Source organism: Pseudonaja textilis, chromosome 2 (assembly GCF_049901715.1).
Source record: "Pseudonaja textilis isolate UNSWEBS1 chromosome 2, rPseTex1.2, whole genome shotgun sequence".
Classification (NCBI taxonomy): Eukaryota; Metazoa; Chordata; class Lepidosauria; order Squamata; family Elapidae; genus Pseudonaja; species Pseudonaja textilis.
This window is the reverse complement of record NC_141991.1, coordinates 175,170,506-175,189,340: the sequence shown is the minus strand read 5'-3', so window position 1 is coordinate 175,189,340 and position 18,835 is coordinate 175,170,506. Positions and strand designations below refer to the sequence as shown.

The 18,835-nt window shown below is 40.9% G+C and overlaps 1 protein-coding gene across 2 annotated transcripts in view; it reads right to left on the bottom strand.

Annotated features, from left to right (window-relative positions):
* The window catches only part of PTBP3 (polypyrimidine tract binding protein 3), a 63,085-nt gene that overhangs the window by 39,306 nt on the left and 4,944 nt on the right, over positions 1 to 18,835 (bottom strand). Inside the window, exon 2 of one of the 2 annotated variants that reach the window (XM_026713399.2) lies at positions 5,888 to 5,921. The exons of the other annotated variant lie outside the window; for it this stretch is intronic. Coding sequence (XP_026569184.1) covers positions 5,888 to 5,921 — 34 coding nt within the window. The remainder of the gene's footprint in view (positions 1 to 5,887; positions 5,922 to 18,835) is intronic. 2 annotated transcript variants of the gene reach the window in all.

Here is an 18,835-nt window from a genome sequence, read left to right as displayed (position 1 = left end):
CCTGATTACTTTTGCTTGAGGAATTGTGACTTTGTAAGCAAAAGGGACTCTTGTTCTTGATGGACCCCGAATCGAGGGGAGAGATGAAACCTAACCATGCGTTCCCTCTTAGCCCTTTTGCCTCTTGACCCAATGGAAGCTCTGATATGATATAGTATTATGTTATTTCATAGTTGTAGAACTCTGAAGGGAAAAACTATGTACATGAAAGGCAGACTTCGAAAGATTTCCTTGTGTGTTTTAATTATAGGCAGTCTTCAACTTACAACGGCAATTGGAACAGGAGACATAAATTTTCATCATTAGGTGATGTGGTTGTAAAGCATGAATCCCACAGTCATTAAGCGAGGCAACTTCCTGCCAGCTACTCACCACTGAGAAGTCACTGGGGGAAATTGGCAGGATATTGCACCTTCAGGGCCCACAGGCAGGTAAATGGCTGCTGGCAAGTGGGGGAAGTAAGGGAGAGCGTGAGGGGATGGAGTGCAAGAGGTGTGGAAAGGATGTGTCAGGGAAGATTGGAAGGGTGTGTGTGTGAGGGTGTGGTAGGGGGAGGGAGATGCATTTATGCAGAAGCACAGCATGAATGAGGGAGGACTAGGAAAAGTACACAAGACTGCAAGTCGGGGGTGCAAGAAGCATCAGGCAGGGTAACAAGAGTGTGCTAGAGGTAACGTGTGCTTGAGAAAGAGTTGGGGAGGATGTGTGAAGCCATGATGATGCGTGCATGAGGGTGTACATAAGAAATGCCCTGTAGGTCAGGGAGGGATTATGTGGCTAAGTAACCAGCATGGTGCAAGCGTGAGAGTCTGGGGACGATGTACAAGTGGGGGAGAACTTACCTCAGAGACGAAGTCAGCAGGGAAGGGGACAAATGGCAATCACATGATTATTGTGTGCTTGGCAACCAATTTTCTAAGTGTGAATGCCAAACACTCAGATCACAATCACATGACCACAGGAGAGCTGGACGGCTAGAACTCTAAGGACTGGTTCATAACAACCATTCAGCCTGTTGTAAGTTGGAACGGTTGCTGATGCACAATTGTAGGCAGGGGTGGGATGCAAATATTTTTACTACCGTTTCTGTGGACGTGGCTAGGTGGGCATGGCCATGTGACTGAGTTGGTGTGGCTTTTTTGAGTGCAGCACCCCGGCCTTCCAGGTTTTTTGGCCTCCTGGAGGGACGTTTTTGCTCCCAGGAGGCTTCCCTGAGGCCTAGGAAGGCAAAAAAGGGAGTGCGGTGGGGGGCTGCGCAGCACCCGTGCTCCGTTTTTTGCCTTCCTGGGCCTCAGGGAAGCCTCCTGGGTGAAGTAGTAAGATAGCGAGGGGGACACAGCTGATTGTCGGAACAGCTGATGGTTGGGAGGAAAAAAAAAAGGAAACTGAACTGGTAGCAGTTTTTTTGCTACTGGTTCAGCCAAACAGTAGCATTTTTTACTACCGGTTCACGTGAACTGGGCCGAACTGATAGAATCCCACCACTCATTGTAGGCCGATGACTACTTGTACATTACAACTAGTCCTCACTTAATGACTGCCATATTAGGCAACCATAGTAGGCTATATCGAAGTTTTCATGTATCTTCTCTGCTACCAATTTTTAGCAATAATATTTAGAGGATCAACGGAGCTTGCAGTTATATATCCTTGCTGTTAACTGTAAAGAATGGATAGCATCTGGATCACAATCAACATACATAGTAGAAAGATACATTTATCAGACACAAATGATAAACTGTTCTACATGCCACAAGAAGACTGGAGGGGGTACTAGCTTCTCTCCCTTTTATTTTAATATTTCAGTAAAAAGTGCTACCAAAAATAAAAGAAACAGCTCGACTTCTCTTCACATGAAAAGTTGCTTACTTGAAGCCACTGAGCATTTTTTAAATTAAACTCAACCATATTTAGAAGAAAATTGTATGCTTCCTATTTTGGAATGATGTTATTCCACCTTTCAGCAACAATTCAAGTCGTTTTCAATTCTGGACACAGAAGATTCTCATAAGGCTTCAGAATTATGCTCTCTGCATGATCTACAGCTTTTTCTCAGGCACAAGCAACCAGAACTATTCGTGGATCGACCCAAACAGATATTTCATTGTTGATCACCTATATTACAAGATTCTAACCAGATAGTCTGCCTTCACCTGAGATACAACAAATATAGACCCATAAGTTTGATGCCAAACATTTTCTCCTCCAAATGGATTCTAAGCTGGAATGTTTCTTTACTCTCCCTGGTGGGGTTTCTCCCTTTCAGCTGGTGGCTTTACCATATTTTTCCTCACTGATGTGCTAGAGAACTCAATTTTTGCTGTTTGCGATATTACTCCCCACCCCAATCCAATTAGAGATAGTTGTTGGTTAATAACGTTAATTAGAACTGGAATTTCCATCGTTAAAGTGATGCAGCTATAAAGCGTGACATCATGTGACTGCACTACTTAATGATGGCAATTGTTAAGCAAATACTGGGTCATTAAGCAAGGGTTTTAAGTGTTTATGATTTCCAACTACCTGCCAGTTTCCCTGTTGACTTTACTTATATGGGAAGCCAGCAGGGAAGTTTGCAAATCATGAGCATGTGACCGCAAGGGCATTGCACCAGTCAGAACTCTGATAACCAGTCATATCTACCATTCGTTCAGCTTCTTATAATTTAAAATCATTCAATGTAAAGATCCATTCAATCAAAAGAACCTAAATAATTCAGGTTTGCTATAACACAGTTAGCTTCTTGGTGCAAATATACAAGGGAAAAATAAAAAGTAAATAGAGGCCTTTATCTCTATGTCTGTAAATAACATTGCCCTATGTCTGTAGTGCAGAGGCATACACATTCACCAAACCCTTTTTGACAAGAGTATACTGTCAGTATAAACCTTGGGAATTAAGGTAATTTTAGCATTACAAGGGTGTTAACAATGGTATATACATCCTAGAGAAGGCTATTTATGTCGATGCTAATATTTAACAAGGACCTGATGGCACAATCAATTGTGCATGCAACTTTACTATGACTATCTGCTCCTATTTTTAAAACATATATCCCTACATCATCTGAACATTTGTGTTTTCATTTGTGTGCAAATATATGCCATTTCCTCTGAAATTATCATTGCAACATGTAAAATATTATGAGTTATATTACTTAGCAATACTATAACATTAATGTTTCAGTCCAATAAGAAGTCATCAACTCTCTCCATAGCAAATGATATTTGTCTCTTTGACTTCAAACTATAGTACTTTACCAGAATTTAGTTTTGCTTTTAAATCCTATGCCCTGTTAAATTAAATCAATGATATAACAAATTATATTTGTTTATGGACTAAATCATATCTTCAAAAAATGCTATAAACTAGTAAAAACATTATTTCTTTAGAATGCATACTTTCTTTTCATTCATCTCTTAAAAATGCTTTTAACAGTAACATATTTCATTTTTCAAAGTTTAAGTTTATAAATTGCTTCACTTTCTTAAATAGCTGAAATAAAATTCAGCATGCATTTGGGCTATGCTTTTATATTAGTCAGAACATACATCTTATTTTTGTTTTTAAGGTCACAAATCTCATGTATTCTCTTATCTGAGAATAGGCCTCAGTTTTGTATTTATATTACAACTCATCTCTTTTCACTTAGTTCAACAAAACTTCTAGGTATGTATATGTATGTGTTCATATATTAGTTCAGTGGTCGCCAACCAGTGGACTGCGGCCCACTGGTGGGCCATGAGAAAATTTTGGTGGGCCGCAGAGAAATCTCATCCCCAGAGCACCCCCCCAAAACAATTAATCCAGGCTGAGCAGAAACACAAGACTGCTCAGCCCATATGGCCTGCAGGAACCCTCTCCGCCCACTCACTCCTTACCTGGCAAACTTGTCTGCTAAGTTGCTATTTTTCCTTTTTCCGACCATCATCTGTTCTGCTGTGCCGGAAGATTTAGATTAGTTAGGAAGCAGGAAATGGTTGGATTTCTTGCTTTCTAGCCAAGCACAGCCAAACCTCCCTTTGCAGACTTACGGCAAGCATATTTGAGACTGATCTAGCCGATGGCAGCTAGATAGATCACTGAATGATTCTGTGAGCAACTCAATCTGCCTGCTTTGCCTGATTTTGGATAAAAGTTGCTCTTTTTTAAAACAAAAAATTCAATATTTACATGCATGGTGTGTTGTGAGTTAATTTTATGAGTTTGCTTGCAAGCAAATTTTATGTGACAGACTGAGCTAGCCAATGGCAGATAGATTTCTGAATGAATCTGTGATTCTGTGAGCAACTCAATCTGCCTGCCTGCTTTGCCTGATTTTGGGTAAAAGTTGCATTTTTTATAAAAAAAATCCAATATTTATATAAATATTTATATTTACATATAAGCCATGCCCAGCCAGTCACATGACTACCAAACCACACCCACAAATTAGGCCCCACCCACAGAACCAGTTAGTGGTCCCTGGGATCTAAAATTATGAGTTTGGTGGTCCCTGAGGTCCAAAAGGTTGGAGACCCCTGTATTAGTTTACTTAGCCAGTAAATTATATATAGAAATTTTCCTGTAAACATTCATCATTAGCAGAGGTAGTCAAGCTTTTTATACCTACCGCCCACTTTTGTATCTACCGCCCACCATGAAAGCTAGAACGCCCACTAGTGGGCGGTAGGGACCAGGTTGACTACCACTGATCATTAGGTTAGATAACCAGATGCAGCCATGCTTTCTAAGTTACATATCTGCCATCCATTTGCATTGGCCATACTGCTTTAAATAATTATGTTTTTAACTTTTAGAAATTAATTAATAGAAATAGAATTAATAGAAAGGCAGAGTAATCCACTGTATAAACATAAACAAACAAACAAATAAATAAGTAATAAAATAAAAATCTAAACAACTAAATATCTGGAGGGCACCATTGCCTATCCTAGCTTCATAACATTTAGCTAAGATTAGGATGCAAATGATCTTTGTGTAGTTCAAAACTAAAGCTCACAATATAATTTTCACAGTATACGGTGCCTAAGTATTTCAATGCTATTGTAGAACTTCTAATGAGAGTAGTTGGAGAAATAGTCATCAGTATTGATCTGCAAAACGTTTGAAAATGATATTTCGTAAAAAGTGTTGGCACAAAGAAACCAACCATTTTTGAAACATAAAAGCAACCTCAATTTTATTTTTAAAATTTGATTTCTATTGTGTGATTTCCTTTTTATTGCTTTAAAAATATCTTTCAGGATTTTAATGTTTTAGTGCTGTAAGCACCCAGAGTTGTTTCGGTAAGAGATGGATGGCAAATAAATTTAACCAATAAATAAAACTTTGCAAAGCTTAGCTTTGTATGCATGCCCAGAAACACTTCAGCTGGGATTACCACTAAAGTGAAGAGGCTGTGCACATGAACATATCTGAAGACAGCTAGAGACAATTTTCCTACAACCACATAAACCTTGTAAAGGTCCTGGCTGTTTTAGTACTTTGAAAAGTAAGATTCTGGCTAATGTGCTCCACGTGCACTTTTTTTTAATGCTTTGGACTACTCTATTCAGCAGTGAGAGTTTTGAAATGGGTTGCAGCTTTTTATGACTTACCTTTGAACAGCATACCAAGCATAGGAATGGTGTGAAATGTGCATATTTTACAGCTGGACTGAGACACAGCTTTCTAAGTTATTAATATCCTTAGCTGAATTGGAAGAAATATAAATCATGATCTCTTTTAAGAATTAAAGAGTTAAGATCTACTTGAAGAAAGAAATTGGATGGAAATAAAGCAATGCCACAAGAAAAAAAATAATGGTGCACAAATTTCAATGTGTTATCCAGAAATAAAAATGTGGATAACAAGTTTATATGAAAGGACAGAAAAAGATTCCTACCTTTAAACCGACTGCTATAAGATCTGTAACAACACTGTGTGAAAACAAATGGGAGAAAATGGAAAAGTTAGAAAAGCAGTTATTGTACAGGCAATGATAAATAAAGCTAAAGGAAGAAAAAATATCATAAGAATGAAATGAGTTATGGAGTGTTTTTGCAAAAGAAATGGAACAGTTTAGTAACACACAATATGAAAAAGAGAGGCTTAGATAGAGCAATCAGATGAAACTTTGCACAACTATTGTTAAAGGATTCCTTTATTCAGACATACACAACACAAAAAGCCTTTCTAATTTACCTGCCACGCACACACATAGATAAAATATGCCATACTTTTTGGGGAAAAAAGTCTCTACATTCACATATAAAGAATCAAGAAACTAAACACTAGTCATGTAATGAACGATGAAAATAAGATTGCACATTACAGCTTCAAGGATGGTCTCATTTACAAGATAGAAAATGTGTAATTTCTTCTTTGTGTTATCTATATGTTGAATTATTATTAGAATATGTATCTTAAAAGCTATAGTAGATATAAACAATGGGAAAGAGGTAGCAATACTCTTTTTACTCCTACAAGGAGCAGGGCAGTCCCAAATACATCCAAGCTCAGTCTGGGAAATATATTTCAGCAGAAATCAAAAACTATGTCAATGCTGGCTGAGGTTGTAATTCCATCCCTCTTTGAAGAGTTGAGAAAATACTGGATTATGTTAAGCTAAACAATTTACATAAGGGTAATTATTTCTGAAATAATGATGTCTGGTTTTCTTACACCCAGATATAACTAACTTAAAAGGGAGGCAACATGTTTAACAATATGCTTCTATAAATAAAATTAACTATAGTCAACACTAGTACTTTTAGACATACTTTAGTTAGAATATCATTATCTGAAGCTGAAAGCCTAACACTTGAGTTGCTCCAGTGGTGGGATTCAAAGTGGTTTACCACCAGTTCGGTGGGCATGGCTTGGTGGGCATGCTTTGCATGCATGCACAGCAAACACGCGCTTTGCACGTACACAGAGGCTTTCCTACTGACCTTCTGCACACTCTCCCTGTCTCTTCAACAGCTGAAGCGTGGCAATCCGCTATGCCGCGCGATGCAACTGAGCATCAAAAGCAGGAAATAAAGGTCAGTATGGAGCCAGGGCAGGAGGGTGGGCCCAGCAGCTGATTGTCGGAGCAAACCAGGTTCACTCCCAGATGATCTTTGGAGCTACTGGTTCAGCCAAACTGGGCCGAACCAGTAGAATACCACTCAAGTTGCTGTAATCTGATCCAATATCAATCAACTAACTTTCCTCTATTAGTCATATAAATCACCATAACAATGCAGTGCTACTGAGACTGCTAAGCAAGACATTTGATTTAAGAGGATTATCTGTTCCCAGTATGCGTTACCTGAACAAGTAATTTCAGTTACTGTTCCACAAATTTTTATGCAATCTCTTTCTTAATCACTGACAAAGTAACTATATTTTATTGGATAAAAATGAACATTCCTGAACAGGTACCATCAAACTGTGGTGGTTTTCATGCTTCAATTATTTTTTTCATAATCCCTAGCTATTAGCCATTCTGTCAGAAATTCATGGGACCTTGTCAAGAAAAAAAATTCGTCAAAAAAAATCCCATGGTCGACATAAATTGAAGCAAATTTAACACAGTATCTCAACAATATACTTATTAACTCAGAAGAGTCTCTACATACATAGCCTTGTAACAAGCTTAGATAAACCATAACAAATGAATACCAAAAACTCTAGTGTACACAATACATTAACAAAATTCAGGCTTGAACGGAAAAGAGGAATTAAAACATGAAAGTTGCTATGCAAGAAGTGTATTAAACGTAGTTTCAATCTAACAATCGGAATTGAGCCAAACATTTCTGTTGTTAAGCAAGACAGTTGTTAGGTGAATTCTGCCCCATTTTATGACCTTTCTGGCCAGTTAAGCTAATCATTGCAGTTGCTAAGTGAATCTGGTTTCCCCATTCATTTTGTTTGTCAGAAAGCTGCAAAAATGATCACATGACCTGAAGACACTGCAAGTGTCATAAATACATGCCAGTTGCCAAGCGTCCAAATTTTGATCAATTGATCTTGGGGATGTTGCAACAGTCACAAGTGTGAAAAACAGTCATGTCATTTTTTCCCAGTGCCATTATAGCTTCGAATGGTCACTAAATGAATGATTGTTGAGTCAAGGACATGAATTTGCAATTTGCTCTTGCTACCAAAAATTAAAGGACTTAACAGACATATATATATAAAGCAAGAAGTTCATATGACAAGACATTTCTGTAACCAAAACTGAAGAAAAGTTCATAGTTTCATAAGCACTCATAATGTTCTTTTTTATGTTATGTAACAATCAAAATATAAACAAGAATATTAATAATGTAACACTATTTTAATAGAATCAGGAAATAGACATTTAAACATAATGTAAAGAACATAACCTATATAATATTAAATATTTAGCGTGTGACTATACTATCATAAATTTCTAGACATGCTGCAATAATTGTCAGAAATTTGATCATTTGTCCAGAGTCAGAATTAGAAATTAATGAATGTACTATATAAGTGTAAAGTTATGACTACATGCCCAATTGTCAAATAAGATTTGGTTCTTCTATATTGCGTAAAAGAGTTAAGACTTGCGAAAAATGGATAGAAGCAGCTAAATTTTCCAAATTGTCAGAAATTAGGGTGTAACAAAAGCCAGATATTTAATTCTGAATCTCCATCACTTACATTTGAAAAGTTTTAAATGTGGACTTTGGAGGAAGAATAGACGTTGTAGGAAGACAGCTGTGTAATGTACAACGACAAAAAGGCTTCCAACCAGAACATGCCACTAAATTTCTCATCCATAGCCAGGCTCTATACTACAACCCAATCTGTTCTGACCCACTTGACACAGATGCCTGACAGAATCAAGAAGCATTCATAAGAGTGAACCCGCTCAATGAGATCAGTAGACAAATCAATAGAGCTACATCAATTTCAGGGATGACTTATTAAAGCACAGAAAAGTGAACCAAGCACCACTGCTTGTCACCTGCAGCTTACAGCTCAAGCCACTCAAACATTATTAATAAGCTTGTGTACGTAAACATGTTTTAGGCAAACTCAGAAGGTCTTAACAAAGTAGGTTTTTAACACAATTTAACAATAGTTAATTGATATTTATAATCTGTCTAACGTGCATTTGCATAACCAAACTGTCTTTCTCTCTCCTCACCCCAATTCAAATCTGACATCAGTCATCTACCCATTCCATGCATCTGATGAAGTGACTTGCCATTCATGAAAACTCATGCTTTTTAGTAAAGCCAGTAAAGGTTGTGTATTTTAAAATGTTACTGGGTTAATAAAGTCATAAAGTAAGCAGAAGAGTTTGTATTGGGGAATAGTCCAGAACAGAAAGGAAACACAAAATATATCAGTTCAGCAAATTCAGAAGGTCAGGTATAGCCTAGATGGAAATTAATCAAGGTGAGAATGAATTTCCTCTGGAGATTTGTCTTCTGAATGAGGAACACCAACGCTCCAATTATCTAAATTGGTATACAAATATATTCACCACTTTTGCTTATACAAACTAAAGTGTTTAATGCTCTCACACTCTAACATATCTCAAAGGTGAACTGAGAAGAATAAAAGAGGGAAACTTCAGTCCATGCAACACAGAAGCCTTTGGGAAAGGAGTCAAACTGTAACGTTTGTATTATGCTTATTCTTTTTAAAATTCCATTTCGTCATTCAACATTCATTTTATCATTCAACATTTGCAGTATCCCATTTTCCTACACTTTTTAATGACAACCAATTGTGGATTTCCAAAAGCATCCACTGAATATAACTGTATTTCTCAACAAATATTTACTATTTCACAGAAACCGGATGGCATGTTTTGGCCATTAAGATTTAAAGAAATAATTTTAAATATTTTCATGAAACTTATAATTTTAAATACTTAGGAGCTATTTGTACTATAAAGTCAGTGGCATATGCATTCATATTTATACTATTACATTATTATACAGGTTTTTCTATCCTGGCAACTATATGACACACGGAACAGTTTCATCATGCCTAACTAATGGTCATATTTATTGGAGAGCTTCACATTATATTGAAGAAATATAAATTTCATGCACAACTATAGTACAGAATTGTCAGAACTTGCTTACTTAGGGACTCATTTTCACAAATTTTAAAAGCAGTTTACTCCTGTTCAGTAGACTTTCTTTAAAGATGGATATAGCCATGGAATTAATTACCCGTCATTGTCAAAAGGCTATTTTCATAATTAAAAAAAATCATATTAGCCTTTTGAAACTCATTTATGCATCTACATGCGTGCAATGGGAATAGAAACTGCTACAAATTCTGCAGCACTAGCTGCATCCTATTCAAATTAGTAGCATGAAAACAATCATATGAATTAATGGTTTACCAGATTATTCTGTCATGAAAGCCTTTACCAGCATGGTAGCTGCTAAGATGTATTTTGAAGCAAGTGTCCTATGTTATTTACAGAAATTGAAAATATTCCTTTTAACCATTCAAGCAATTACAAATAAGTAGAACCACTAAACGAACAAAGGGAAATCTAAACATATCTTTTAGACACTTCATTACATTGTCAATTCCATGCTCACTCACACCATAACAGTTATAGTACAGTGTTATTAAAGTCTTTATTAACAGGTACCTTAAATTATTGAAACAATTGAACTGAACACAAAAACCAAGGTAAAATGGGCGTTGGTAGAAGTTACCCTGAACTCTCCTTCTATCGATGCTGCGAGAGAGTCCAGGATGGGTTGACTCCTTCCTATGACGTCATTTAGCTGAGTCTGTACTAAGATATAAAAGCCAGACCCCAGAAGAGACCTCAGCTTTGGCGAAGATACTTGACAGACTGAAAGGTATCTCTGAAAGCACAAATTAATACAGAAATATCACTTACCCTCTCCGGACGAATCAAGGGAGGGGCTGGGCTCTCTCGCAGCATAGATAGAAAGGGCGTTCACGGTAACTTCTACCAACGCCCACTCTCCTCCATGCTGCATTGAGAGCCCAGGATGAGACATACCAAAGCTTGCATGTCCACGGGTGGGTCCTCATCTGGATCATCACACTGACTGTTGAACTACTCGTTGAAGCACCCGTCTGCCGAAGGCTGCAGTTGCCGAGGCAAAGACATCCAGGCGGTAGTATCTGATGAAAAGAGACAGAGATGTCCACGTGGCCGCACGACAGATCTTCTCCAAGGGTGCTTGGGTCACCCAGGCAGCCAAAGTGGCCGCGTTTCTGGTAGAGTGCGTCGTCAGACCTCGAGGAACCGGAAGGGCCGCAGCTTTGTAGGCCCGCTCAATGCAAGATCTGACCCACCTGCTAATAATAGTAGAAGAGGCCTTGTGTCCCAAGTGAGAAGGGAAAAGGAAACAAAATGGCTTCAGAGTTCCTGAAGAAGGAAGTGCGCTTAATGTATATTCTAAGAGCCCTGCCTACCTCTAGCGAGTGCCACTGCTGCTTTAAGTCATGGTGCGGGAGGGGGCAGAAGCCAGGCAACATAATGTCCTGGGATCTGTGAAACAGGTGTTAACCCTTGGAATAAATGAGGGGTCCAGACTGAGGACAACCCTATCATCGTGAAAGGAACAAAGGTCCTGTCTGATGGAAAGAGCAGCGAGCTCGGATACCCGCCTGGCTGAAGTGATGGAAACGGGGAACACTACCTTCAGAGTCAGGAAACAGAGAGACAATGTTCTAAGGGGTTCAAAAGGGGGCTTTGTAAGGGCATAAAGGACCACATGAAGATCCCAGGAAGGATACCTGTGAACCACCGGAGGGTGCAGGTTGGAAGCCCCTTTCAAAAACCTCCTGACTGAAGGGTGATGGGATAAGGAAGGAAGCGAACCCCATGAGAGAACTGAGGAGAGGGCCTCAACCTGCCTGCGTAAGGTGTTGGGGGCCAAACCTTTCTCCAGATCATGCTGAAGGAATCTAAGAACCTCTGCCAACTGGGCTAAAGCAGGAGAGAGAGACCCTCCCTAAGGCACCATCGGGAAGGGCCTTCCAGGTGGCATCATAGATGTGCCTTGTGGGAGGTTTGCGAGATGCCAGGATAGTGATGATGACCCTTTCAGGAAGATCAGCCACCTCTAGCCGCTGCCGCTCAAGTGCCACATGGTCAGCTTAAGCCACTGGGGCTCCGGGTGGAGCAGAATCCCCTGATGAAGGGAGATTAGATGGGCTGGGATCCCCCAAGGAGAAGCCACCGACAGGTTGGCCAGGTCCGCAAACCAGAGCGTCCTTGGCCAATAGGGTGCCAGGAGGAGGAGCTCCGCTCATTCCTCCAACATCTTCCGAATTACTGCCAGAATGATGGGAGCGGGGGAAAGGCATAGAGGAGACTTTTGGGCCATCTGCACCGAAGGGTATTGGTCCCCTCTGCTCCCTGACAAGGAAACCTGGTGAAGAATCTGGTGACCTGGGCAATTTGAGGTGTGGAGAAGATTCACCTCCGGTGTTCTAGAGAAGGAGGAATAGACCAAGCTGCCTGGTCGACTAAGGCTCCTGCTGAGCCAGTCGGCCTGGGAGTTGTTGATCCCGGAGAAGTGGTCCGCCAAGATCGACAACAGGTGTTGCTCTGCCCATAACCCCAACCGTAGAGCCTCTCCCATGAGGGCTCTGGACCTCGTCTCCCTCTGCCGGTTGACATGAGCCATGGCGGCCATGTTGTCCATAAGGACTAGAACATGAGAGCCGCTCATGAGTGCCTGAAATGCTTGAGAGCTAGAAAAATGGCTCTGAGCTCCAGCCAATTTATGGGAAGGGCCTGCTCTGACTTGGACCAAGGTCCTGAGCTATCTGGCCCTGCATATGGGAACCCCAACCCAGGAGGCTGGCATCGGTGGTTATCACTAGCCTGTCTGGGACTCTGAAAAGGAGTCCCTTCCACATTAACGGGGAACACCACCAATTGAGAGATCTCCGGATGTGTGGCGAGAGCAGGACCTTGATGGATGAGTGGCTGGTTCCTGCTCGTTGGTAGGGAAGCAGGAACCATTCGAGTGGACAGGAGTGGAAAAATCCGTGGCTCTGGAGATATGACAGGGTAATTTGCAGATCCCGATGGGCTGCATGGATGAAGGAGGACAGAATCAAAATGTTGTCCAAGTAGCATTGGATCCTCACTGGAACAGAAAGCAGAGATGCCATCCATGCTGCCAGAACCTTCGTGAAAACCCTTGAAGCCGATGAGAGGGCGAAAGGAAGTGCTCGATACTGGTAATGGGTATTCTGATAACAGAAACGGAAAAACTGGCGATGATGAGGCCAAAGGGGGAGGTGGAGGTATGCCTCCATGAGATCAGTGGAAGAGAGGAGATCGCCCTCCCGAACGCTCTCTAAAATAGAATGCAGAGTCTGCGTTTTAAATAGCCTGTATTTTACAAATTGGTTGAGAAATTTTAGATCCAGGATGGTTCGCTACCCCCCCTGAGGGTTTGGGAACAATGAAAGGCGAGAATAAAGCCCACATCCCCATTGAGAGGGGGGAACAGGTTTGAATAGCTTGGATTTCAAGAAGGAGTTGAATTGCCTGATTCATGAGGTCTTGACTTGAAATGTCCCAAAAGACAGGACAGATCAAAAAAAAAATTGGGGGGGGGGGTGCATTAGGAAGTCCAATTGTAATCCTGACCTAATAGTGCTGAGCACGCAGGCATCTGCCGTTGACTCCTCCCATTTGGAGGCAAAGAAGGCTAGGCGACCTCCGATGGGTGGGGAGGACGAGGGATTACTTAGAGCGACGGCAGAAACGACCCCCACCCTCCCGAAAGGGATGTTTACCAGTATAAGGAGCTGGGTGATAGTCGGCTCTCTTCCCAGAGGAAGAGAGAATTTTACGTTTATCTCTGGTTTCGATGAGATAAGGTCCCAGAGCATTGCCAAAAAGCTTATCGCCCGCGAATGGAACTGAAACCAGTTTCCATTTACGGCGTGACTCTGCCTGCCAATTTCTGAGCCATAGCAGTCTTCTTGCTGCTACTGAAGATGCCATGGCCTCAGATGCAAATTTGGTGGAATTGAGAGTGGCATCTGCAGTGAATTCCACCGCTGCGATAATCTTATTAAGGCCTTGGTGAGACCGAAGGTCAGATGTAGGCAATCTAATCTGGAGTTGGTGCAGCCACCGTATGGATGCCCATGTGAGAGTGCCAGAAAATGGGAACAAGGCCAGAACTGGAATGTCAACAGATTGTCCAGGGATGCGCTGACGTTGTAGAAACGCTTATCCAGAGAAGATGGGCGAGGACCTGCCGAAGGGGAAGCGCACTATTCCTTGACCATGTCCAGGAACAAAAGTGGGAGAAGGCAAACCCCCTGCATGCACTACAGGCTTGGAGAAGAATGAGTCTCCCTGGCTAGAGGGAATTCCTTGTGGCTCGGAAGCCACTTCCTCTGGCGACAGCTTGGCAGTGACCAAGGCCATGCTGAGTAATGGCCTGAAGAGAGAAGGATTGAAGACCAATGCAGAGGATGTCTGCTCTGGGCGAGAGTCCTCTTCCTCTGAAAGATTTTGGTCCAAGCTCTCGCCCTCTTCACGTTTTGAACGAGAGGAGTAACTGTGTTCAGATGGTGAAGGCCTTCCTTCCTCATCAATTCTTCCTCCTCCCATTCTGGTAGAGAAGAATGGACCCTGAGGCCTGAGGCCTGTGTAAATCAGGATGATGAGGCAACTTATAGATTGAGAAGGGAGAAGGGCCTGAACCCTTTCCGGAGGTCGAAGGATTTGCTTGAAGCCTTCAGCCAATCCCTGCCTAATAGTCAAAGAGACAACATCTTGGATATCTCCTGGTTTATGCTCAAAGGTAGGGGCAGAAGGCCGAAGGCCCACTGCTGAGGGAGTGAAGGTGGCTTCAGGCCTAGATTGAGGAGAGGCTCGAGGCCTGGAGGGAGGGGGAGGAGCATAGGAACCAGAAGCTTGTTGGAAATAAGGCCCAGATCTGCTTAAATCCTGAGGATCATTGTACAGCAAGAGCCTCAGGAAACCAGGATGGAGGATGGAAAGGCTCATAGATAACTTCTCCTCCCCTGGGAGGGCTTGGTTCGGGCCCACGAGTATCACCTGAAACATGCTGTAGTTGCACTCCCTTCTGTTGAATAGTTCTGTTGAACTGCCTCTCTAGGGCTGCATGTCTGTGCTTTTCTGCCCTCAACTCAGCCTGAGTTGCCTTCTTAGGGGCTAGAGAGCCTTAGCTTTGATTTTAGCAGCCACCTCCCTCTGGACTGATTGGGTCCGTTGCCTACAACTTTTTCTCTTATTGGCTTAAGAGACTGTTTGGGGGGGGGGGGCGGGGAGGACTCTGCCTGACCCTTATCTGCTCCATTTGAAGAATAAAGACTCTTACGATGGAAAGAAACTGCTTGTAAATTTTTTGTATTAAGCCCCTTAGGGTATAAATTGGCCACCGGGCTTACAAAATGGCCGCTCACCTCATGGTGGAAGGCTTCAATCCAAGATGGCAGCTGACTATGGGAAACAGGCTCCGAGATTGAAGAATTTCTCCTTAGGCTATAAAGAGCCCCGAGTGAAGTCAGCAAAGGAAAGGGCAGCTTCTGGCCACACGATCAGCTGGCTGACACTGGTGTCAGTTTGCTGATCGCTTTTTACGACCGCTCAGACCACAGGCATGGGGGAGGTCTACAGACACTGCCCAACTTGCCTGAACAGCACTCTGGCAACGCTGCTCCCAATGTTGCAGGAGAGAGAGCCCTGCTCTCTTGGAAGAGCAGCTGCCCAGATCTTGGGAGCTGCTGAAGCAAGGAAAAAAGGTACTGAAGATCGCTGGTGAGTGCTATCTACAGAACCTCAGCTGGCTGAAGCTGTTATTGGTTTGCCAATCGCTTTTTATGACCGCTCAAACCGCAGGCGCGGGGGAGGTCTACAAACGTTGCCCAACTTGCCTGAACAGTGCTCAGGCAACAACGCTGCTCCCAACGTTGCAGGAGGGAGAGAGAGAGCCCTGCTCTCCTGGAAGAGCAGCTGCCCAGATCCTGGCGGCTGCTTGAAATGAGGAAAAACAGCACTGAAAATCGCTAGTGAATGTTATCTAACAGAAGCTTTCAGAGACACAGCTACTGACTGAAAGGAGCTGAGTCAAAAGCTGGGGTCTCTTCCGGGGGCTGGCTTTTATATCTTAGTACAGACTCAACTAAATGACGTCATAGGAAGGAGTCAACCCATCCTGGGCTCTCGATGCAGCATGGAGGAGAATGTTTAGAAACAAATTAGATTTTTTGCTGATGAATTATCTGTAACTTCAAACAATTTTCAGTATCTGATTGCTTCGGTTACCAAAAATACGATTCCTACACTTGTAATTCCTCTGTTCTGTAAAATTCAGGAGGTTGAAGTTTGTCATGGCTCCTATAGTACTGAACAAGCCTTTACATGAAAGTTCAATCTTCTCCCACATTGACAATTTTCTGGATGCAAGTTGAAGACCGAGATCTTCCAAATAGTTTATTTCATTTATTGTTAAGATGGAACCATCTTGCGACTGTTTTCTTTTATCAGGAATCCAATTTTAAAATGTACATTGGCTTTAATATACCATTATGTTTCATTGTTCATTTTATAACTTTTTGTACCCTACCAAGTCTCATAATTATAGCTCTATAAAATTAAATATATCCCAATACTACACATTCAAGTGATTATATAACAGCAAAATATAGTTGTGAAAAATGAAATGATATTTAAAGTATGTTGTCATCTTTAACATGCCAATATATTCAGTGCAATTCATTTTCAAACTAGCTAGCAAAATTGAACTGATAGTACACTAAACATTTTGCAACATAGCTAGCTTTACAATCTTATAAGAAGCAGCTGCATTCTCAAGCGGCTCATCTTTTCCACTTAGCTGCATTTGAGCAAGGCAAACTGCAAAACTTGTTTTTCCAGATCAGTTAGAATCAACTGACATTTTGGTTTTTCTTTTGCCAGAATGACCTTCACAGGAATAATGCACTAGATTATTGTAAAATCAGTTTAACAATTTTAAGAACTCGTACCTGGATTTGCCTGCTTTCAAACTCTTTAGCATTTTTACTATTAGATTATAGGCTCAAGGCAAGGATTGTCTTTAAAAAGCAATGCACATTTCAAAATACTGGTAGTCCTCGACTTACAGCAGTTCACATAATGACCATTCAAAGTTACAGCAGCACTGGAGTGACTTATGACCATTCTTCACACTTACAACCATTGCAGTATCCAGTCATGTGATCAAAAATCGGTTGCTTAGCAACTGACTCATATTTATGACAGTTGCAGTGTCCCAATGTCATGTGTTCATTTTTGTGACTTTCTGACCAGCAAAGTCAATGGGGAAGCCAGGTTCATTTAACAAACTGCAGTGATTCACTTAACTGTGGCACAAAAGTTTGCAAAATGGGGCAAAATTCACTTAATGTTTCACTTAGCAACAAAAATTGTGAGTTCAATTGTGGTCATAAGCTGAGGACTATCTGTACTGTACATTTTTGCATGTTCTATGCATGAACCATTCCATGGTCAGAATAGATGTTTTGGGGTGATTGTGTCCGAACTAATGGACACTTATGTCCATTAGTATTTGGGAGAGCAGGGTCAAAGAAGAACCAGGAAAAAAAAACATACTGACTGCAGCATTGTCACTGTCCTTGAGGTAGAGAAAAGGAGGCATTAAAATGTTTTTTTTGGGGGGAGCAGTCTGGTTGTTCTTGAATTCAAGTACATTGATATCAGCTAGGGAACAGTAGTGAAAGGAAACCGCTTGAAGATCAATTAGTAGAATGGTATACAGGCCATGCATAAACCCAGAATGGTATAAAATTGGTCCAAATCATTGGTATGAGTTTCAAATGGAAATACACTTTGGATTTATGAAAGGGATGAAGAATAGAAACTGAAATATAAAGTATACATTTGCCTGCAGTGTAGAAGACTTAAAAAGGAATTTGTAGCCTTGAAGTTAGCTTTCTATTGACTAAAACCTAATCGAAGTAGGTCGTCACAAAAGAAATCACTTTTAGGAAATTTTAATAAAAATGTTGCTTGTGTGGTAACACATAAAAGATTACATAAAAAAGCAAATAATGGAGCAATTAAATAGTAGGACAGGATGCTTGAATGAAGTACCTTAACCCCAAAATATTGAAAAGTATCAAGGACTATATTCAACTTACTGAACATCTTACATCATCCTATTTTAAGGAGTATCTTTTCTGGTTGTAATTTTTGGATGGGTCATGTCTGGGGGAAAAAACCCAATTATTTTGTTTAAATCAAAACAGACAGAAACAGGAACTTATTCCACTTTGATCAGTGTATATACTTTTTAATACTGAAAAAGCAGGTCTCTAGTTACATTGCTTTCTTTTGTTTGGATGAGCCTCTTATATGAAATTATCTTGATTACCCCAACACCACTTTCAATATTAATCCATTTTTATTAGGGCTCATTCACCTCCAAATCTGCTGCTAAAGCTCTTTGGAGGTTCAGCAGGGCTTCTCCGAAACCACCTTCACCTTCTCAGTATATGCGTGGAGCATACGTGTGCATGAAAATCTTTCTACTGGAACTGCTACTTCAGTGAAGTGAAGCTTGTCTTCTATTTCAAAGTCATCTGATAGCAGTGTTCCAGCTATATCACCTATATCAAATGATGCAGTTTTTCCATCCAGCTTCAAACAGAAAGTCCATCCTATAGAAGTAAGTATGAATAACTTTGTAATAAAATTGGAGCACGAACTGTAATTCATAAATATTGCTTAATGTGATTATATACCAACTCTCCAGATAGCTGAAGTTGCAGATTTCATTGATAGGGTTCAGTCATTTCTTATTAGGATACGATTCAC